Source organism: Anguilla anguilla, chromosome 10, assembly GCF_013347855.1.
Source record: "Anguilla anguilla isolate fAngAng1 chromosome 10, fAngAng1.pri, whole genome shotgun sequence".
In the NCBI taxonomy this organism is placed as follows: Eukaryota; Metazoa; Chordata; class Actinopteri; order Anguilliformes; family Anguillidae; genus Anguilla; species Anguilla anguilla.
The window spans coordinates 10,120,902-10,144,988 of record NC_049210.1 but is presented as its reverse complement, the minus strand read 5'-3'; the positions used below and the strand labels follow the sequence as shown (position 1 = coordinate 10,144,988).

The following is a 24,087-nucleotide window of genomic DNA, read 5'->3' as shown; positions in this document are numbered from 1 at the left end:
TCTTTATAAGGCTGATTTTAATTGCTTCGTGTGTTCGACCACACTTTTCTAGGGTTTTATATTTTTTGAAGGGAGAGCCCTAGGTGCCCTCTGGGTACCACAGAACAGTCAATAATGTGTTCTGTAAATTGGGGGCAAGCCGGTGAATATATCCGTTGCTACTTTAGTGACTTTTGACTCCATTAAAATAATGCTCTGAGAGACATTAGTCAGTACCATTTATTGCAGCCGCAGCCGAAATGCAGGCCTCTGAAGTAGCATGAGACCCCGTATTAAAAGCCACCTTTGGCAAGGGGACGTAACGTAGCAGAGATACTCATGCTTTTTTGGAGCTTCACAAAAGTGCGCTTGGGAAAGAGTTGTAGCTTCCCGTTGCACATACTGTAGTTCACCTCTTGTCTTCTTAACTCACCAGCCTGCAGCGATCCATATGGAAACCACCAATGTCAGGTTACTTAACCAGCTGCTGTCCGTCTCTGGTCACAAGTGCAGGGATGTGACCACGACCACGAACGTGACCGCGGTCACGTCTTATCTCACGTCCTCTCGACCAGCGTCGGGCCGCCCGTGTAGAACACGGCTTCTGCTGAGGAATAACCGAGGATTACCGCGATCAAACGGGGGACGGGCAAGCGAGCGTGTAATCTGCCCTGGGGGGCTCATGGGGGACAGTCACCCTTCGCTCGACAGGCTGTGGGTGAGGCGCGGTCGCCCCCCCCCGCGCGTTTTTTTTCCGGAATCACTTGAAGGCACCGTCAGGCGCAGTTTAACATTATCCGATTATTAGGCTTATTGCTGTTTTGGCTTAATGCTGCTCATCAGGTTAGGCTGAGCATCGCGCCGCTCCCAATGAAAACATTTAAAACCGCAGAGTCTGCTTTTGTTTGCACGCGCCATATTGTTTGTTGCCTGAGATGATGCACCGGCCTCTTAAGAGCACAGTAAGCTTCTCGGGAGAGCACAGGCAAGCGAAGCAAACAAAGAGGCTAATAAATCCTGTGCTAGTACCGTGCGCACTGTGCAGAGCAGTCGTTTAGATTCACACCTTGATGCGCTGGATTGTGATCTAAGAAGCCCTTGCTGATGGACCACAACAACAGCCCAAAAGTGATCAATCTCGATTTTTAAACGGGTTCTCTTCTCATAGCAGGACAAGGTTAAAGCAGGATTCGGTCCCAATGTTGTTTGGAGAATTTGTAAATGTAGCTCGGAAGGTGGGGTAGGGGACAGAGTGCGGAGTTGCGGAGGACAAAGGGTCCATAGTTTTCGACACATTTTTACTCGCGCCCGTGACAGTCATTAAATCCAAGGAGGCGTGAAGGGTGTGTTCCTTCTACTGTGGCATGTGTGCCTATATTTTTTTTAACGCTCTGCATGTGTGGGTATACCGATTCCCAGAGATGGTTCTGATGGCGTTCTCTTCCTCCCAAAGGACGGGACACATCATGCGCTGCGTGTTTTTTTTCTGGGGTTTTCTTTCTTAATACAGCCTCTCTATGAAGTGCTGTCATCTCGCTACATTTGAAATGTTTGCTTCACGGCTGCACAGAGGCCTCATCAGAGCTGAATGGCTGTGATTGACATCTCTGTTGGTTTGGAAAGTGTGTAAAATAAGAACCATCATATGGTCTGGCAGATTTCGGGCAGGGGACCAGGGATGGCAAATGTGCTCTCGCAATAATTCAATCTGCTCCCATAATTCTCCAACTTTAAGAGACAGACAGAAAGGAATATTTTGTGCAATTAAGCTGGCAAGTTATTGTCATTGAGCCCAATGACTGGGGCAGAATCTTTATTGAGGATTGTTTTGCAAAAGAGAAATTTGCTGACAGATTGAGGGTGGAAAGATGTACTGAAGGGATAGAATCTAAGTGTCTGAAAATATCTTCCTGCGAGTAAGGTTTCAGCAGATAATGAATGCAGCCTTCTGTAATGCATGTTACACTGTGACTTAACAGTAAAATACAGATACACTGGTATGAAGTGTGTTTCTCTGCCTTCATATTGAAACCTAAGATCCATTGATTTCTCTCTGTGAAGTGGCTGGTGGTGATTATGTTGACCGTTGACAGAAAAGCTTTCACGGTCTTAATGGCGCACATTTTCGCTGTCGTCAGGGGAAGAGGTACGCTCTGATGATGGTGGACCCGGACGCTCCGAGCCGCAGCAGTCCCACCCTCGGCCACTGGAGGCACTGGCTGGTCGCGGACATTGCGGTAAGTGCTCGGCCCGCCGTGTCGGCCTCTGCCCGACGGCCACGCTTCGCGAGAGACCTGTTTATGCAAACGTCCATGACCGTGCCGGACGGGAGCTCGACTGTAGAGCACTCTGACACCATCTGTTGAGCCAAAATGGGGGTCAGCGCTACCTGCAAGTGTTTTCACATTTAAGGTGAAAAGGTTGGATCAGACCTCTCTAGCCTCCTGCCGTTTAGCTGTGTCAATGGTTCGGCAACACAGTGCCCCTAGCCATTTATCACCAGAGCCCTCAAGAGCCCAGCTTAAAAACACTCATTTGGCAGAGACAGAACCACACATAATGTATACTAATGCATAAGGACAGTATGGTACTAAAACACATTTATTTTGGGAGGGGGGGGGGGGAGGGAGAGGGGGAATTGTACATTTCCCTGTGTGCTTCGCACTTGTGCGTTTCTGAATTGTTACATAATTACGGAATAAAAATATCAACTTAGTCATCATCCTCGCAGGATTTGAAATATCTTGAATCGGTTCTCTCTCCGCACCGTGGCTGCTCCGCGCTTGAGCGGCTCAGTTTGAAGCGTCAGTTTATCAAGTTCAATATTGACTGTTTCACCGCCGTCAGACCCAATTTGAGCGTTTAATTTGCTCAAAAGTGAATTTTCTCGCTGAGCTGAGGTTCAAAGCATTTGTAAATTTTCCCTCTCGCACACACACGCGTGCTAAAAAAAAAAAAAAAGAAAAAAAAATAGCTTGAATCCCCGAGTGAGGATTCTCTTGGTTTTCTCTGCGCATCTTAAGCAATAAACTCATGTGACAAAAGTGTGGGAGTAAGTCTTTTTAAATGGCAGGGAAAGTTTGTGAGCCCCTGTCAGCGGTAATTTTCCTCTGGCGCACAGCGTCTGGGACGTGTCAGCGCGGGCATGCGGGCCCGGTGATTGAGGGGAGCAGCGTGTGAGGCGCGGGCTCCTTCGCAGTGCTCTAGGCTCCTGTCCTTCCCCACCCAGCCGAGAGATTTTGGCAGTGCGTCCCCCACCCCCCCCGCTCCCCACTCCCCCCCTCCCCCCCCTTCATCTGCTCCCTGAGGCCCGCCACCCCCCCCCCCAAACCCCCCCAACCCCCCCCCTCCACACTTCCACATATTTTATGTGAAAGTGCGCCTCCCCTCCCTCTCCTCCGCCGCTTCGCGTCTCCTCCTCGTGCCGAGATCCTTCAGCGGGTTTTTTTCGGCTCTGCCTGTTTTCTCGTGCCAGAGTGTGTGTCATCGGAGATTGGCCCCGGCATTAAAGGCAAACGCTCTTAATTCAGCCAAACGAGGTCCTCGCGACGCCGCCATCGATTGCGTCCCTTAAAGACGTGGCCCGCTAAAACGGGGGGGATGTAACGTTTGTTTCTGTTTAATATTCATGTTGTGTAATTGTCCCTTGTGCTTCTCATTTCATGACCTGAGGTTTCTGCTTGGAACGGAGGCATAACTGCATAATTTAAACATATGATTATCTGTTTCGCTGCATGTGCTGTACAAATCACTCAAGTGAGATGGAAATTTGAATGACAGCCCCCAAAACACTGATAACAAGCTTTCGACTGAGTTAGGTTTTGAGATCCTCCTTCAGTTGTAATAAATGGCTGTTTTTCACAGATTCGATTACTTTTCTCATACTGTAAAGCATGTTCCAGAGCAGGCTCGCTGTGACCTAATTTGATCAGTCCTGCCGCACACAGTACATGATTTGTAACTTAGTTAGCAATCTTAGCCTTTTGTTTTCCTGCGAAGATCTTTGACAGTCAGGACTCCTTCCTGTCTGGCCACCGCAGTGGGTGAAGAAGTGAATGCATTTCAAGATGCGCAGACAGCCTCTCACCTACTATTCAATATTCTGTCACCGTGTAGGCGTTGACAAAGGAAAGCTGCGCGGCGATTGGCTGCTGCACTGGGGTGTTTGCGGTGTCAGGGATGGTGGTTGGTCAGAGGGGTTAATGAGGATTCTGAGTGATGTCTACTCTCAGTGGGAGGTGTTTAATTGCTGGGAATGGCTGACTGACATGCTATGACCCTAGTCTAGTTATCAAGCTTGCACGTGTGAATGTGTCAAATTATTCCCAAATTCTTTTGGGATTGCCTTGTAATATGTACAGGTACAGTATACATATACTGTGTGTGTATGTATATATATATATATATATATATATATATATATATATATATATATGAATTCACTGAATCTTCAGACTAATTATTGACTTTTTTACAATCCGTAACCCCATTACATGACTTCTCATTGTCCTTCTTTGAACCCAGACGTAACTAATGTCAAGCGATGTTGTTTTCTACTGGGCGGCCATTACAAAGTCTGAAGCACTAAATAAATTTGGTAAGTTAAATAAATCCTCAGTCAGTCGTCTGTCTGTTGCCACAGTTCCTTCTTGATAGTCAAAAACGGCACATTATATTCCCTTAGCAGGAAATTAGGGGAAACTACAGTTAAAATACGAAATAGATCAAAGCAATCAAAAGTGATTGGATATCTTCTGGCATACTTTTCTCCTTGTTTCTAGAAGGACAGCTTTTAATGATGTAATCATATGACATTTATTTTAGAATTCAATGTGTCAAGTAAATTTGTATATCAGTTATTGTGCATACTTTATATTTGCATATACAGTATCTATTTGGAATACTTTATTTTGTGTTACATGTACAGTATAGTCAAATATATTTAACAGTGAATAAGCATGACATCTCATTAGTTGAAATATGGGAGACTTTAGCTTCTGTTTGAAACATTACACTGAAAGATTAAACTTGACTTACCGCTGAATGCATGAGTATCAGGGAATCGAAATAATTAGTTATTTTTCACAGCTTTTCCTTTGCCACGGGTCATGAGGTTAAGTGCTTTTTCTTATTTAGCGGGAAGTGGCTGGGGAAAGTTGGCGGTTCATCTGCAGTTCGCCAGCAGACCACCGCTAAATTCCAGCGGTGGCTAAAATGGGTGCATCGAAGGGCAGGAAAGGCTACTCACATTGAGACCGCTGTACATTTTTATAAAAATGAGAATATGGACCCTCAGAAGATGCCACTTTAATCCAGTGACAAGTCTGCGCCAGCCATCATATCCAAATTCCCTATTTATACATTTTTGAGTGTCGGTTGAGGAAAAATAATATGTGTGTATACATGTGTGTGCTTGTGTGTGTGTGTGTGTGTGTGCGCGTGTGTGTGTGTATTATCTCTCTGTATGAACTGTCTGTGTCTCAGCTTTGTCTGATCTGTTTCTCTCTCTCTCTCTGTCTGAACTTTCATCTTTATTTTGTGTTTCCGCGTCTGGGCTTCGTGTCGCAGTACAAGTTCTGTTTTTCCCCGCGTCTTTTTTTTTTTTTTTTTGCTCGGTCTCCACTCTCGTTTCATGTCTCTCTTAACCATCTGGGCGTCTCTGTGTCAGAGATATTTTTTATTTTTCTCCGTGTTTTATTGTGTTTCGGCGCTCTTGCAGGCTTCTCTCGGCGCGTCCCTGCTCTCTCTGTCCCACCCTCGCCTCGCCTCGCCTCTCCATTGTCTTTGCGGTGCGTCAGCTGTCCCTCTCTCCATGTGGGCTCAACTCCGAGGTTCATGCGGAAACCCTGTAGCGCCGTCTCTGCCGCACGAACGTGTCAGTTTTCAATCTCCTCGCATAAACCGAAGGCTGAGGAAGCAGCAGCAGGTCGAATTTTGACATAATGCGTGTGAATTTGCAGAATGAGTGAGAAGACTCCTATAAAGTTGAGTTGAGTAATCCGGTACTATTGTTCCTGGCACTTAGCCCTGAGGGCCTCATTGAGGCACTGTATTCTCAATCCATCCTTTGGATGGATGTAAAATTCTTTGTCTAGGTTAAGGCTTTGAATTTACATTTTCCCCTTAATGGATGCCAATAATTAATCCATTAATAAGGACCACGGGACTGTAAAAGGATTGCACAGATAATTTCTTTTTTAATGTAGCAGTATAAATGCGCACGTTTATTTATTTATTTTTCTCTTACGGAACGGCGAAGATATTAATTGCAATGCAGCAGATGGCAACGCAGTGTCGGCTTGCATTTGTATACTAAGTGAACCAAGTTATATTCCCCAGTTCATTGCTCACCCCCTTCAACCCCAACCCACAGCTTGACGGCCATTGCGGCTCCACTTCTGCTACTTTCACTCATGGACAATTACAGAAATTATTTCTAACAGATTGTTCATGCTGTACCTAAGGCGCCATCCAGATTGTCTCGTCATCTCCCTTTCCCTCTCCTTCTCTCTATCTCTCTCTCCGTCTCTCTCCCATCCCTCCTTTTCTTTCTCCTCTCCCTCCCTCTCTCTCTCCCTTCCTCCCTCTCTCTCTCTCTCATGCTCTCTCTGCTTGTCTCTCAGTTAGCTTCTCCTCCATGTCTGGAACGATGCAGATGTTCATGTTTGCTCTCACAGCGATAATTAACAGCTAAGCCGTTAGAATTTTAAAAAGAGCAGCCTGCTTATGTAAATAACCTGTTAGGTATACTGTTCAGCTGTTGGGAGGGGGGGCATATTTGTAGGTAAATCATTGTTAAAGATTTAATTAGGGTAGGATCTGTTCCCTGGCATACATGCAGTTTTTGTGTGATTTAACCCTTGCAGGTCTTATTAAAATAAATAAATAAATAAATAAAAAACCATTTGCACCTGGGGTCTACAACCCTGTAGAAAGTTTAGTGCATGAACAACGAAACACACTAATGACTTTCATAATAGACTCTATTTGGATAAAATTGTTTTGTGCCTCGTCCTGTCGTCTCTCAAATTTCAACATTTCTTTAACTTGTCAGCTTGTTGCTGCAAGTTCATATTCCCCAGTCTAATTATACGCATAGCTTTTGTTTTCAGGTGACATCTCATGTATTTGACAGCATGGAGGTCGGAGGAATGTAATCACAAGATGTTCTAAGTGTATCCGAAATGGAAAAACACCGCGTCCCTTTTGTGCGTTGGTTCTGCGCGTGGCGTATCCGCTTCAGAACGCTGCTCCGAGGCGGGTCCAAGTGTCGCGAGCCAGAGGTGTGGGCTTTTCAGCGAGCGGCCTAAGATTAACCGTCATCCACGCGCTTGTTGCTATTAGCTATTGAGAAGGATGCCCTTGAATGCCTTGCCGGATTAGGTTTTTCATCAGCGATTACACTGTTTTTATGCATTGTCTTGGCAGAGGCCCGGCCTTATGTGGCACGATTTACATAGCTTACGTTTTACATATTATCCTTTTATACAGCTGAGTATTTGCGGAAACTAAGAGCGGCACGCTCAGCGGTGAAAGGATGGGGCCCACCGAGACGCCAGATGCGACTTTATGATTGCGAGCCCGCTTCCTTAACCACTTCATCACACCGTCGCCCTCTACGCAGCTGATATCGTTTACATCGTCAAGGCGAATGTCGCTTTAGCGTGCGATTTTGATTCGATGAACGCATTCGTATCAAATTAGGCAACGGCTGACTTAAGGATTCCAAGTGTGTTCTAGAGTCTAGAGGTGGGTACAACTGTAAAGCGTATTAGTTTTCTTGATTATACATGTTAATCCTGCCATTTCACACACAGAGCTGCTTAAGTGAATGGTGGGTAGATGCTATTTTGGCAAGTGTTTCAGCGCATACTGCAAATACAACCTTCCGCTTCTTAATGCCAACTCCTCTCCTCCAACGTGCTATACATATACCTCACAGACTTAAGATGTACCGCTGGTGTTTTAAAAAACACAAAAAAAAACCTGGATTTGATCAACACGAAACAAAAGGGTTGTACAACACGGGTTGCAGCCTTTGTTTTCTGCCTCCCATGATTCATTGCAGTCTGAGTGGAAGTGGAACTTTTTTTTGTGCCCCACCCTCAGACTCCCAGCTTTCTTTTTGGACTCAAGGGCACCACAGTTTTTTTTTTTTTGTATGTTAACCACATCTTTGCTCTTCTGGGGTCAGTGCAGGACAGATGGACAGTTGCGAGCAACAGCCAGCTATTGTACATATTTCCTTGCAGGAGGGAGGATGGCTGTTTTGCTGTTGACGCTGGGTCTATTTTAGAAAGCTCCCCCGATGGAGACCAACGGCTCGCGCTTCAGGACATAGTAACACAAACAGTGGAGGTATTGTGGTTGTGTCAGAACAGCTGCAGCCGCAAGGCTGGGAGCCTGTGGGGATTCTCCATTCTGCACTTTAACACTTTCATTCTCCGCAGATAAGATTGTGATTTTTTTTTTTCAAATCAGAGAGCCATGCTTTTTTTTTTTTTTTTTTTCGAAAAGGCATCATGTCAAGTGTCAGGATATGCTCTGAGTGTTGAGAATGCATTTGCCTTAAAAATAATAATTTTTTAAAATTTTCTGAGCTAAGGAGAGGGTTAAAGTGAGTCATAAAGCAACAGTCCATCTCAATCATGCATGGAATAGATTTGTAATTTATGCATTTTAATAACTATTGTTGTAATAACATTTTGCAACCACACCAGTTTAGAAGTATGCTTTCACAATAAAAAAAGTAATCTTTAAATTTTTCACTTCAATTAGAACTAATGCAGAAACTGAGAATTAGGCAACCAAATCAACTTGTACCGTGTGCAATGACCGTCAAATCCTGCGCAGCTGTAGTTGTCATTTATTGGTTGTGATGTATTATCATATGATTTTTGAATTTTGTATTGCATCATGCATTATTTATGTTTTGTTTCTTAGCTAAATGTGATGTGGTCTTGATAAAGAGATTGTTTGTCTCAACGGGACAACCACGTTAAATTAGGTTAAATAAAAAAAGATTAAAAATGTAACAAAATTGTACACATTGATGCGTATGCCACCTGTGGGGGGGGGGGGGGGGGGGGGTTGGGAAACTACAAATTCACTTCATATCGGCAAGTATCACGGTTCTTTGTGGATATTATGCTCTCCTTAATCCAGAGTCACTAAAGTCCATAAAAGAGATGGACACCACTGGTTATGTGTTACCTAATCTCCAGACTGTAGAATGTCAGCTGGTGGCTTTAGACGCTGGGGGATCATTGGGAATCAATGGGTCCAGTCCACGGCATGCTTAAGAATGTTGCATATCTACAACCTAGTTCGTATCAGTGCGGTCAGTAGCCTATGGATCCAGTATTTTACCATGTATGTGCTAGTGACAAAAAAAGTGTCATTGGAAGCTTTTTTTGTTTACTTTAGCATCACCAAGGTATTTTTCATTTTGATATTGGGGCTTTACAGTATTACAAAACCCTCAAATAAAATCAGTGCATAAAATCCCAGTTTACATGATGATAAAAATTGCATTTACAATTGGATACAGTACATATGTGGGTTTGCTATGATACTCCCCTGGATTTTATAGTTTACAGATTACCCTCCAGTAGTCCTTTTAAAAAAATACTGGGTCCTCCAAAAAAGACAACTAAGTGTTTTTGTGCTGCTCTTAACATGTTAATATTGCACAACAGTATGAAAAAGTTTGTGTTAACATCTTGAAAATCAACCGCAATGTTTCTCTCCTATCTTTTAATTTTTATTATAATCACTACCAAAAAGAGTTGTGTGCATTGGACCCAACAGAACATATCTGTCTGATATTTTTTCTGAATGACAAGAATGTTCACCAATAAAATAACAAAACTAAAATCAATGTTGAAAGTGTTGTGGCACAGCAGGCATTGGTATTTAATCTTGGCTGCATCATTTTCATGCACACACACATACACACATTATTTTTCCTCAATTAATTAGGCATGATTTGCTTGCATATTTGTCGTAACATTTTTGCAATGTAACATTGCAGTATTCATGCATACGATGCACTAAAATGTAATCTTACAGGTTGTTTTTTTTTTACATCTTGGTTTATGTTTGCATCGAAAGTGTCTTCTAATTAAGCAAAATGCTGTGAAACAAGTGAACACACAGCAGTTCTGCTCCTGTATGCAGGTCTGTTGTGTAATTAACAGTTCGAGGCATTAGCCCTTTGGTTATCCATGTCTAATGTACAGGGTCCCAAAAGTGACCTGGCTGTATTTTTTTGTTCCTATAGGCCAAGCAACCACCGGCGAAGCTGTGGTTATTTATCGCGAACAAAGATAATTCCCGGGTATCATTATTCATAATTATTTCCCTTTCGTGTGCTCTGCTAAATGTTTTTCTTTCTCTTTATTCGTGTTGCGTTCTCGTTCCCACCTTCTGTGCTTCGCACCTCGCGGAGGGAACATCTGTCTGGCGTCAGCGCTGAGCCCGGCTATGCAGATTGGAGCAGGTAGAGGAGCACATAGCTACCCGGCTAATGATGAGAGTGTCTGCCCTCTCTCTTTCCTGGAGACGCGAGCTGCCGCCTCACACTCGCTCGCTACGCACACACGCCCAGGGAAACAGATTTCCCAACATATGCAGCGTATTTTTAATTCCAGTGGAGCACTTCAGTTCCTAACAAACACAGATAACCTTACGGGACATGAGTATGTTTTTTTCTACCACGCTCTCTCTTTTTTTTTTTTTTTGGCAGGTGGTGGGGGTAGGGGGCTGGGGAATTGAGCAATTTATTTCAAGTCATTGTATACCAGACGCATTGAATATGCACACGTTTAGGTTCACAGTTTGTCTGTGGAGAATTCGTGGATCTTGGAAGAAAGTGTTCGCTCAAGCCTCGAATTGCATGCAAGCTAATGAAGTGTGGGCAATCTTTGAGAGATATTGAAAGATAAGCGTTTTCTGTGTGAAGAATACACTAAATTGCATCTTTAAAAATCAACTCTTGCCAGAGCCAATAACTCTGGAGTTGAACCTTCATGTGCACAAGCTCCTCTGTAAACAGGACTTTTTTCTGTATCTGTACGGCTGAATTCACCGTGAATTCACGGCTGAATTCGAGTGATTGTGCTTGGCTTTCAGCACCCCCAGCTCACCCTCCGTTCTCCTGTACGCAGTGCTTTGAGCGGCATGTCACGTTCCTGCTTTGTTTTGTGCGGAAAGCACTGCATCCCAGTTCTGTTTCTGTTGGCACAGCCGGCATTAAACCCCGCGGGGTGACCTGTGTCCTGTGCGATTTTGAGGATCAGCCCTCGGTGTCAGAGAGCAATCGCTGTGCCGCGCGTCGGTGTACAAGTCGCCTGACATTTAGAACTGAGAATCCTGAAACCCTTCAAAATGTACGTGTGAGAGTAGAACATCACCTCTGATGGTATTTTTAACTGTGAGGAAACCATGTTTCATTCTAAACTGGGGAAAGCCCTGATCCTCTTTGAGATGGAGAGTAAAAGCAGGAAATTAAACGGTTGTAGGGCAGTTGCCAGGGTGCTAATGTACTGTAGAACGTTCCCTGTGACCATACTCAGTGAATGGGGTAAGGCTTGGCAACATTGACAACACTGGAACTGCCATTGGATGGCAAGACAGGTTTCCCCTAGCAAAGGAGTGCCTTGTTCAGTGATTTTTAAAATGTCTTTATTTATCCCATCCAGAGCGTCTTACACGGGTAGTATGATTGAACGCATATTACAGGGAAAAAAAAATAACAACAAGAACACGTGTGAAAACCGTATCTGTGCGGAACATCAAGGATTTCAGTAACAAGGCATCAAGATTGGAAAAAATGTGCTAAAATCAAAAACTTGGCAGAAAATCACGTCTGTGATCAAGTCTTTGTACGACGCGGCTGCCGCCGCGGAAAGTAGGATGAAATATGTTCCTCCGAACGTCTGCTGTCTTAACACCAGAAATGTCACTGATCAATGTTCAGAGTGGCAGAGCCAATTTACTCCGTCTTTGAGTCTCCGTCGTTTCCGCGGTGCACATGGGCTGGAACACGTAGAGAATTCTGAGTGCCTATAGAATTCTGCCTCACGCTGTGGAGATGATATTCTACGCAATGCCGGACAGAACGGCATCACATTTTTCTATAGGAGGCTTGCCAGCAGTGTGTAACATACAGCTCCATTTCTAACATGGCAGCTAACTGTAAGCAACACCGAATCTCCAGCAGGACCAAGCTACGCAGGTTTCACAAGCGTCTTTTGATTTCCTGTCACATATAGGGGCTATTAAATACATTGAATTCCCTAAGAATTTCGTATCTCGCGTATCCTGCATGTGGAGATCTTTCTGCACTTGTAGACATTTTTGTTTTCTGCTTCTTCAGACAGGAATAAACACTGAAAGTCATGATTAAAGCACTCCAAGTTAAATTCTCTTCATATCACCCCCAACCATATCTTTCGCTCTTCCACCCTGTAGCAAATATAACCTCCAATGTTTTTGAATATTTGTTTTTTTATTTCCCTTTTCCCATTTTTATGCAAGGTTTATTATTATTTTTTTTACTTACAGCTATCAAGGGGAGGATGGATGTGTACTTTTACAGTTGTGTTATTTTTAAATTGATGTCATTTCTTGCCTCCAAGCCTAAATTTATTTTATACTTCAGCCATACTTATATTCTTAAATGTAAGTAAGTTCATGTTTTAATGAGCTGTGTTCACATACTGACAAGTTCAACAGCAGCAGTTGGCTATTCCCTGATACTGAATTTGCAAAGAAAGTTGCCAAGAGCTCTGTTTATGTGTGTGTGTGTGTGTGTGTCAGTGCGTGCACGTGTGTTGGTGCGCGGTTCTTGTTTTTTCATTATGGAGGTAGGGTCTAACGTCTGGGGGAAAAAATAGTGTATGACAATAGTGCATTTACAAATTCCATGTCCACTCCAGACAATAGTCAAAGCAGCCCCTGGTGAATGGAGTTCATCTTAGGGTAACCACAGTTCCTCACCTTCATCAACCCCGGCACTCCCTCTCCCACCACCCCATTCCAGAGGCTTTGTGTGTGTGTGAGTGCATGTGAGTGTGTGTGTGTGCGCGCATGCAAGTGCGTGTGTGTGTGCCTGTGTGTTTTTGTGTGCGAGTGCACGTGTGTGTGTGCACTTGTGTGTGTGTCTGTGTGTGTGAGTGCACGTGTTTGTTTGTGTGTGTGTGCACAACTGTGTTTTTAGGATTGTGCTTATGTGTTTGTGTGTGCATGTGCGTGAGTGTGTGTGTGTCTGTGCATGCGTATATGTGTGTGTGCATGTGTGTGTGTGAGTGAGTGTGTGTACGTGTGCATGCTTGTGTGTGTGTGTGTGTACGTGTGTGTGCGTGTGCGTGTGCGTGTGCGTGTGCGTGTGCGTGTGTGTGTGTGTACGTGTGCGTGTGTGTGAGTGAGTGTGCATGTGTGTCCGTGTGTGTGTGTGTGAGTGTGTGTACACGTGCATGTGTGTGTGTGTGTGTGGGTGAGTGTGTGTGCCTGTGCGTGTGTGTGTGTGAGTGTGTGTATGTGTGCGTGTGTGTGTGGGTGAGTGTGTGTACGTGTGCATGTGTGTGTGAATGTGTATGTGCGTGTGAGTTTGTGTGCGTGTACGTGTGCATGTGTGTGTGTGTGTGTGTGTGGGTGAGTGTGTGTGCCTGTGCGTGTGTATTGTTTTTATTTATAGAGCGTGGTGCAGGTCTTTCCTGTGTGCTGCTCCCCCTCCGGCAGCTGCTGGAGAGGTAGTAATCACATTATAATTACTGCGAGTGGCTCGCCCTCGTTGTCAGCTAACTTACAAGCAGGTTATGCTGAGTGTGGGCTGCTGCTGCCGCTGCTGCTTTTTTCCCTACCTAAAGGGGAAATTACATAAGAGTCCTCCGCTCCCTCGGCAGCTCCATCCCCATCCGCGCACCGCGCTCGTGCCGGTAACCTTCACAGCCTCTCGCCATCACCATAACAACTGCGCTCCGCGCGGCGCCGGGGCCTCGCGGTTGCCGTGGTGAGGTGGCTTAATGTGTCGACCGGAGAGCCGCTGGTGGAAGGTGAGCGCGCAGGGCCCAGAATAGATTTCTTTGTCAGCGGGTTTTACCTTTAGGATTCCAGTGGGTGCTGGAATGAACTCCACGGGTTCGACTTCTGGAACATTCCATGAGGAAGACATGGGAATGAAGGCAGCTTTAAGCACCCTCGTTGTTGTCTATAGCGAGATGGGGCTTCTGTGGGGCATGGTTGAGGAGCTGTGTGTATTTGTACGCGGTACGCATCGGGGTTATTCAGAACTTGTCGTTTCACGCCTGTAGTGTGTCAGTGTGTTATCTCGCCATACACACCACACTACTGTCCTAGATACATTGACTTTCTAAGAAAAAAAAGGGGGTCTTGTTTTTTTGAAGGAAAAAAAAACCCCACCATAATCCAGTCCGTCATGCCGCAGACACTCGGAAAAACAAATTGGACCCTCTCCACAGAAACGCAGTTTAAAACCACAGCTCCGTGCACACAAATGCCTCTATATGAAAAAAATAGTGCTCCCTTTCCTCACACCCACCACTATTGTGTATAAAATCCCAGTTTTTTTTCCCTGAAAAGATCACCACATGCTGCTGCAGACAATGTTCCCCCACGCTAGCTGTCAACCCTCCCTTAGTCAGTGTAGCGGGATCTCTGGCAGGGCCCCGCGGATGATGTGTGCGGTGGATGTGTGCGGAGGTGTGTGCGGTCGGTCCCGTGGATGATGCGTGCGGTGTTTCCAGGGGACGGGCGCGGGCCGGAGGAGCCCGCCTACCCTGCGCTTGCATAAGTCGGACAATCCTGGCTGGAAACGGGCGAAGAGAGAGGGCGGGAGAGCGGAGGAGGGAGGGGACCGGGACTGCCGAGGAAAACCCGTCCTCTGCGGGGGAAGGGCCGCGGCGCCTCTTAGGGCAAGGCGAGGGGGAGGGAAGGCGAGCTTTTTTAAAAACGCCTCGTCCACAATTAAGCCCGCTCGAAATAGCGAGACAGGCAGGCAAATCGCACCTCGCCATGTGATCGCGGGCCTAATTCGGGAATATGGAACAGTGTCAGTTATTCAACAAAACAAAAAAAAGTAGACCTCCCACCAAGAACTTGCTCAAACTTCTTCGGTTGTTGCTCATGCTAGGTTGTATCATACATGAATGTACTAGCCCCGTTATGCTATTGTGAGTCAAGTTGTCGACAGTCCAGTAGGTCTTTGCCAGAAAGTAAATTAAACTGAGAAGAACAAGCTAGTTTTCAGAGTGAGGCTCATTTTTGAATTTAATGTCAAATTGTTGTTTTGTTCATTGTTTGGCATCCTACAAAATTTACAGTTCCCTTTGTTCAGATACATTTGTGTTAGTCTTTTTGAGTTTGCATTACTACACTAATGCTGGATAAAGGAAATTAGAATGTTTTTTTCCCCAAAATTATTTTTGTTATCTTCCAATGAATTATTGAGTGCCAAATGTGGATTTGTCTTTCACCCAGATAAAAAGTTATGTTGTTTATGTTTTTGCAGATTTATGTGGAGTGACTGTGCAGAATGTGGCCGTTAGTAATACGAGGGGCTGGCGGCGGATGTCGATCAGTGAGTCAACAGATCAGCAGATCGTCCCTGGCTTGCACCAGATTGCCTTGGCTGTACTATAGGCAAAGTGCAGCCTGTCATTATTCCACCAAATGTACCCTGACTCCACGGCAGAGGGGGGGGGGGGGGGTTAGTCAGCGGACAGGGAGTCGGTGCCCACCGTCTGAGGGAGTCCGAACTCCCTGTCTCCCTCTGCTGAATTCTGCGCTTTGGATCTATGGTGCTGCTGTGAAGCGTATTAAACTATAGCCTGTAAAAGAACCAACCGAGTACGAATCCTGTAGTACATCCGGTGTACTTGTACAATCTAAGTGAATTTTACGGAAGCTACATCGTGTGTATTTCATATTTATCTGCATATGTTTCATGCTCAGGGACAGACATTGTACAATACTGTATGAGGCAGAATATTGTCCCCTCCAAGATCGTACGTTCCAACGGTTGCTAATGTTAGCACAACCTGTCTGAATACAGAAGAATTCTGCCATTGCCAATTGCTGTAGTAGCTCAGTGTTTACTAAATCGATGCAGACTGAATTTGCGGTGATTAGTCAAGAGTTGGGTAAATCTAAGGCTGTTAAAATCCGCCGCCATCTTCAGCCTTGTTAAATTCCGAGTCACCGTATGGATTTTTCACTCTCCATTAAATTAAAATGGCAGCGCGGCGTATTGCGATGCGCCCCGCGGCAACGCAGTTTTCCTGAGAGTTCACCGTGCAGGTTGAAAGGGGAGTTCCTCTGAGGTGGATTAAATCTCTCCCTCTCCTGTTTCCTTCCTTCCCCCCACCCCCCCCGAACACCCCCCCCCCCCCCCCCTGCCCTCCGCGTTAGCGAACTCGCACGGCTCGCAGGGCTGCGCGGAAAGGTCGCGGCGCGTTAGCGCTCACAGGTAAGAACAGCCACGGGTCAGAGGTTAAGCGGGATCGTTGAGCCCCGGGGTCTGCATCTCGGGCAGAGCAGAGCGCCGCGGCGGAGAACACATGCAGACTCGGTGCCGGCACGGTGCCAGGGAAACTAAATTGGACGTGATGGGGAGGGGCTGCGGCTTCTGGGAGGTAATGCTGATGCTTTAGTGGAGACTGTAGCCGCTGTTCTGGTATGTACAGCGCGAGACCAGTTCAGAATGGGTGGTGCCAGGTCCCAGTCTTAGAATCAAGAGAGCTTATTTACTGTGCAATGCATTGTTGGTAAAAAAAAAAAAAAAAGAATATATATTTTTTAAATTAAAGCAGTTCATATGTTTGGCCCCTGCAGAGCGCTTTTGTTTTGTTTTGATTGACGGAGGCGTGTGGCACAGTCCCGTCCCATGTGAGCACTGGGGCGTTAAAGCGGGTCGCCCTCTCTCCAAACCGCCAGGGGAACAGGAGACAGCGGAGCGGAGAGGTGTCAGCCGCGGGGCGCGTGACCCCGCCCCGCCGGGTTCCGGCACATTCCCGTCCCCGCGGCCCCACCGGACCAGGAGCGTCTCTAATTGAATGTTTCACCAAACGGGGGGGAAAGCAAAGAAAAATACCGACCGCCCGGCTGCAAATTTCCATATCGCAAAAAGCGCCATTCAATGCAAATTTTATTCAAATCACACGTGGCGATTGTACCACTTATATTGTATGTTTTCATTGTATGTTTTACCACTAAAAAAAAAAAAAAAAAAAAAAAAGGAATTAATGAAGAATCGTTTTAGCCCGTAATTGCTGTTCAGACAATTATGTACTTAGTTCCTTCGTACAAATGCATTCCGCATCATTGTTTGCCTTTTTTTCCCCCCCAATCTTTGTGCATCAGATAGCGAAGCACCAGCAAGTCTGCCACCTTTCATTCCGGCAGGGGCCGTTTTTGGTCACTGTCAATAAAAGCATAAAAGCATTTATTTTCCGCGTTCGTCAAATTAACAGCGTACTCCATCTCCCATAGGAACTGCGGTTCATTAACCCGCCTGTGAAGTGGGACTGGTTTTCAGCGGTTACCGCGACCTCTGTTCCGTTCCGATCTCCATTATAATAGAAGAATTAAATATCCAGCGATTCAAAATAGTAATGCAGGCTCTTAAAAATCCCTCTGCACCCGAGCCCGGTCCCGGTAATCAGTGCGCATGCTGAATGAATCACGCACAGAAAAGGCGGGCAGGAGACGTAATGGCCAGAGTCGAAACGGGACACAATGGATGCGCTAATATGCGTGCGGTGCGCAGGGATCATTTTCTTTCGGTAATGGGGCTTTCTGTAAACACGGTAGTCACAAAGAGCACAACGCATGGCCTCCGCGAATCGCGCATTAGGTTCACGAACAAAGACGCGGTGCGTCAGCTATGACTGATCGCGCCAGGGGCACAAGTTTAGCTGAATCTTGCAGCGGAACTTTTGGATTGTTTGAACATTTCTCTTGTAAGATCGCCCCTCTTCTTTTACAGTCGCTATTTATTTTGTACGAACACACACACACACACACACACACACATATAGTATATAGGTATTCATTATCAGCTGAAATTCTGTGAATTACTGTAATGTGACATAGTATCCTATTAAAAGTGCATTAAGTATCACAACCTTGCTCAAATCCAGAGGTTACACACTTTTGAGTGCTAGCTTCACCTCCACCCCCTCTTGTCCAAATTCCTCCCTCGTACCCTCCTACGACTCCTACAGGAATTGATTGACCTTGAACTAATTAGGAGTTTAATTACACGCCTGTTGATCCCTTTTAATGGCCTTTTAATTGAAGCGTCTTTAATTGAGATTGCACAGCCCTCACAATTAAATGACCTTCATCCTCACCTTCCTCATCCTCCGCCTCGTTTTTGTCCGGTCGAGGTCATGCTGCACAGACACCCCGTTGGCCTGTACTTTCATTACACTTCTTTAGTACATACCTTTAGCTTCATGGTTGCCTTTAGTTCAGGCTTCACATTTAGAAAAGCCAACTGACTGGCTTTGTCGATTTTCCTTTGTGTGTCTGCATTAGTAGAAAGGATGTTGAGCACCAGTATGTATAGCTGACTGACCACTTTCTCTGTTGATATCGCTGTAAAGACTGTGATCTCTTCTTTTATGGTACCGAGATTAAAAACCACATTTTATACATTGTCTACTTTACATAGACAATAGCCTGCGGTTCATTTTTTTGGGCCCAACACCACCTCAGCTCTTGTATCTCACTTGTTGCCGGGGACTGCCAACCGCAGTCACCAGCAGGCCTCTCATCTTCTTCCAGTGTCGGCTGAGCAGTCACCTCGTCAGTCCCTGAAATCCTCTGCGAGTCTGTGAGGTGCTCTCTGTGTAGCTGCCGCAGTTCCTTTTTCCGTGTCCCCTGTCCTCTCCTCCTCCCTCAGCAGCCTGTGGCAGAGCAGGGGCCCCCGCCGTTTGATCCTTTGCTCAGGAAGGTCTGGCCTCGTAGGTGTTAATTGCCGAAGGGCTGGCGGGGCCGCGTGCGGCCCGGATGCCGGAGGTGCCGGCTGCGTGCCCGCCGGCGCCCCCCCTCCCCTTCCCGCTGCGGGTAGCTCCTGCGTGGGGACATGTCAGCTCTTTGTTTGCTTGTTTGCTGCTGATGAGGCTGGGGGTGGGGGGAGGCGAGTGGGCAGCCGTGTTCTAGGATTCCCTCCAAATGAGTCAGTCAGCCCCCGGTCTAACCGACTGTTACCTTGGGAACTCAGGCTGGGGGCTTCCCTCGTCCGCCGCTGCGTGGCAAATTCGCCGCTGACTGTGGAGAGAGGGAAGCGGGCGGGCGAGCTGGAACGGAAGGCGTGGACGGGAGACCGAATTAGCATTATCGAGCGCTTATGCAAGAGCGCTCCCCCAGGTCCGCCGCGCTCTAAACAAACAGGCCGCGTCTCCGACTGGACTGAGGAAGCAGGCCCACCAAGCCCTACAAAACTTTTGTTAGTGGTTATATTTTATATGCATTTCTTATACACCATATGACCAAAAGTATCTGGACACCCCTTGGTCTGGGGCTGTTTTTCATGGTTTTGGCTAGGCCCCTTAGTTTCAGTGAAGACAAATCATAACACTACAGCATGCAATGACATCCTGAATGAGTCTATGCTCCTCCAACAGTTTGGAAAAGGCCATTTCCTTTGCCTGTCTCAACCCCATCCAACAGCTTTGTGATCAATTGGAAAGCCAACTGCAAGCCAGGCCTAATCACCCAATCAGTGCCGACCTCACTAATGCTCTTCTGGCTGAATGGAAGCAAATACCCCTGCAGCAATACTCCAACATTTACTATAAAGCCTTTCCAGAAGAGTGGAAGGTGTTACAGCAGCAAGGGATGGACTAACTATATATTAATGGCCATAATTTTGGATGAGATGTTAGACGTCAGATGTCCACATACCTTTGGCCAGGTAGTGTATAATTTAAACTGATTGAACTCTCGCTGTTTCACAAAGAGCCCCCTTGGCTCTTGATGGGCAGCCTTTGGTTTAGAGCTGTAACGTAGTAGGCCCTTATCGAAATCTCAAGCAGAGACGTGCGGGGCGCCAGGTAGTGTCGGTGTAGTGTGGGAGTTGGCTTATTAACTGGACTGTTTGCATTGTTAACCGTGTTCATTACCAGGGGCAAATGAGTTTCTCTTCCAGAGCCATTAGCCTAGCGGAGGACTTGTTAGGGGAGTTAATTTGTAGAACTGATGAGGCGCTGGAGCAGATCTGGAGCGACTCCCCCGCCGTCTCGCCCCGTCCGGCCCACGCCGCGTCACGGTCCGCGCCCCAGGTTGATCGTCGCTGCGGTCCGGGGCCCCCGTGGCTTCGCCTTTCTCTCCGGGCCGGGACCACCCCGGGTTTTTTACGAGGCAGCAGCGGCTCGTTCCTCCGCTTGTTATCTTTTGAAATATGGCGTCCGAACGGAGCTGGAAATAAAGCTAGCGTGATTTCCCCGGGACTCGGCAGTTTCAGAATGAAACCCACAAACGGGCAGCGCTCGGTTGTTATTGGCATATTCCGAGCGGGCTCTCCGAAAAGAGCGCTTGAGCCTTGCCACCGGACCGCCGCCGTTTCATTTTTAAACATAATGATCGAGAATTTACATATTTTTTTTCCCGAACACCAAGTAAAACGCGTCCGATTAAAGGTGCACGTCGGAGGAACACCCCAAAGAATTGCATGTTAGTCTTCTAAGGTGGTTTGGGTAGAGTTTAAAAAATGCTCACTATTGGAATAAGGATAGCTCTTCATTTAGACAACCACTGAGTTCAGAGGCTTTTTGTCACTGTCACTGTAGTCATAATTATATGCCCAAGCATCAGTAGATATTTGGTTTGTAAAGAATAAGATTTAATGTTGTTTTCCTAAGTACTTAAAATGGTTTTCTGAAAACTGTAAATGTGTGAAGTGTATGGCTGGACCTTATAAGAATTTGTCAAGACCCAAAAATATCATATTTTACCAGTAACTGTATTGTATATTTTCAAATAGGTTGATCATATTTATTGTAACCATTTAAAATATAATCCTTATAATCCTGTCAATATGATCCTGCATTGATCTTTTGTTATTCGAAAATTGAGAGAAGCACGTTTTCCAGAATAATTGTCCATTCGTTTCTATTAACACCTTTGTTAATATCTGTGAAAACACAGTCCAATGACATTTATTAATGGACATCTCAGGGTGTTTTACCTCACATGTCAGGTAATGGGTATAAAATGCTGCCAGTTTTCAGCAGAGGATCCATTTTCCTGAAGTTCAGAGCTACTGTACTGAAGGGGTCATTACCCTGCAGGGAGGAGGACACAAAAAATGCTATAATGCGCTTGTGAATTCAAAGGGTAGCATTTGTGGGTCTTTTATTTCTTCGAGGTCTGGCTTGTTTGAGATAGAAAATCTCAAAAATATCCCATTCTGTTTAGGCATGTGTGTACTGTGTACTTGGTCTCCATGGCTGACAGTCATGGAAGCTTCTTGCGAAACCATAGCACAAAATAACCGAAATAACCAGCACAAATGGTCTGTGCAGAAGCAGTGTGAAAGGTGCTTGTGGTTTGATTAGGCTTAGCTTTATCTGACAAGAGCAGGAAAAGGTGAAGCTAACAGTGAGAACATTTGCATCCCCTCGAAATGTGAAATGTTTTTTTTTTTCTTCTCCCCCTCCTCCATTGGCTGAAAGCCTCCTATTAAGAGGCTCCAGCTCGGTCAACGGTGGATGTTCCGACAGAAAGGGATCCGAAGCGAGGATCCCAGCCCACGGGAAATGTTCAAGTGAACAAAATTTGAACTCAAAAAAAAAAAAAAAGAGGCGTTCGTAAATGGGAAAAACCCCAGCAATGAGATTGCCTTGCGAGGGAAGGTTTCGGTTGGAGAGGGGTTCGTTCCAGTTTCATTGTTAGCGGCTCCTCCGGTGCCCACGTCGTTCCGCGTTTGCCAAATGCGAGAAGCGCGCTCCTCCGACGCGGCGCCGGCGCGGCTCAGCTGGGGGACCGCAGGTTGAAAGGAAGTGCCGACAGACCGTACGTGCTCCACGGGAGAGGACAGGAATGCCAGTTAGAAAAGAGAAAAGAGAAAATCTGGGATTCAAATTAGATTCAAAATATAAACAAAAAGACGATCGTATTTAGTCTAACCATTTAAAATATAGTCCTGTCAATATGATCTTTTGTTATTTGAAAATTGCGCAATTTCCTGAAGAACTGTCCATAATTTTCCAACACCTGTGTTAATACCTACGTAAACACAGTCCAGTCACATTTATTTATTTGTTGTAGTCATGGTGCTGTCCACAATGGTCTGGAGATCTCATTGTGTTAAAACTGATCCCTCGGTGAAGTGCCTAACCTCTTAAAAGACTACAAGAAGTGATTTTTTCAGGTTCATTAATGTCAATGGAGGATGCAAAAAATACTCATTGCAGGGATGTGGATAAATTTAATCATCAGGTGAAAGTACTGAGTTATTTAAATATTGTCATGTTGATTGGTGCTCCATTGGCAGAATTAGGTTTTCACATATTTGCATTCTTTAAGTATGAAAATTTCATTAACACCTAGGAATCTATTTGGAGACCACGGTATAGACCAGTAGGTTAGATCAGCTGGTAATTGAAAGATCATGTATTGATCTCTGGCATATGTGCTGAAATCCACTTTAAAGGACAGCCAGCAGATAGAGAGGAGCCGTGCTGTACAGCTCAGCTAACTCAATTCACACTTAGCCCGTGATGAATGGACTCCAGTTATGCAGAGAGGAGAGGAGAGGAGGAGAGGAGAGAGGCTGGCATGGCTCTGGTAGCGTGGGGGGGGGAGGGGTAGCAGCGGTAGTGAAAGTCCAGCGGCAGAAATAGAGCTGTGAACGCCATCTGTCGCGCTCCCTCATCCTCGTCTGTTCCCCCCCCCCCCCCCCCGAACGCGTGCGGAGCCGCGCTGAGTCGTGCCCTCGTCCCCGTCCCCGTCCCGGGAGGACGTGGGTGCCGCGCTGTCGTAGGTGTGGGTGTGCGGGCGAGAGGGAGAGGGAGGGCGGGATGGAGGGAGAGGAGGAGGAGGGGGGGAGGAGGGACAGAGTGCGTGAGTAAGCCCTGCTGACAAAGGGAAGCTCTCACCCACACAGGCAAGGAGGACGGTGGGTGGGCAAGCGGGCATCCCTGCTGAAAACCCCCCCCCCCTTCCACACACACCCCCACCCACCCGCCCAAGCGAGCCAGCCTCCCACCAGGTGAGTCCTGTCGGAGAATTCCGCTCTGCGAGCTTTAGCCTTGCTTATCACGGCAGAAAACTCGGAGAGCGGCTCTGTTGCTTCAATGAGAGAATAAAAAAAAAACATGCTGAATACCAGAAGATGAGCTGACCTTTAATTTTCTGTGATAAACTGGCTAGACATGTAAATTCAATACTTTTAATTAGAGTTAAACATATTGAGCTCATTTGGAACATTGGTTCTGTGGAGCCCAGAGCTTACTGATTATTTGACACCGGAGTCAGTTAGTTCTCTCTCTGCTTCTGATATGAAGCAGAAAGTAACAACAACTACAGCACTTGGCTGTTGACAGTTCAAGAAATCATTTAAGGTCCGGCTTAATGGATAGGTGCAGCCCTAGGCTTATTTTGCCTGTAAGACTAATTGAAGGTACTGCTGCTTAAAAAGACAGACGATTGCATAAGTAATAATGGCTGGCGTGGACCCCTGGACTGTTGCCTTATTACAGCATACAGGCCTATGCGTATGAAATATAAACACCACCTTGCAATAATTATTGCAGAACTCTTTGCTTATTGTTTATTATATCTATAATCTATTCCCCTGCTCGGTTTCCTTGTGCGTTCATGTTGGACGGGGGTTCTGGTAATTGCTCGGGGTTCAAGGCACACGTTTCTTAATGAGGCTCTCTGTAATTTCACGCTCCGGCCACAGAGGGGGTCAGGGCACCGGTGAACCCGCTCTGAGGACAGCCTCGGCGCGCGGATGCTGACTCAGGCCCCGCCTGTCCACCCATGGGCAGTTTGGCTGGACGCTCGTTCCACCGAGCCGACCTAAATGTGCCATCGCATTCAAACCGAGGGGAGAGATTAACTGGATGAATTAGA

The 24,087-nt window shown here is 46.2% G+C and overlaps 1 protein-coding gene across 2 annotated transcripts in view; it reads left to right on the top strand.

The window, feature by feature from the left end:
- LOC118237309 (phosphatidylethanolamine-binding protein 4) overlaps positions 1 to 24,087 on the top strand; it is a 72,511-nt gene that overhangs the window by 27,525 nt on the left and 20,899 nt on the right. Inside the window, exon 4 of one of the 2 annotated variants that reach the window (XM_035435876.1) lies at positions 2,118 to 2,216. The exons of the other annotated variant lie outside the window; for it this stretch is intronic. Coding sequence (XP_035291767.1) covers positions 2,118 to 2,216 — 99 coding nt within the window. The remainder of the gene's footprint in view (positions 1 to 2,117; positions 2,217 to 24,087) is intronic. 2 annotated transcript variants of the gene reach the window in all.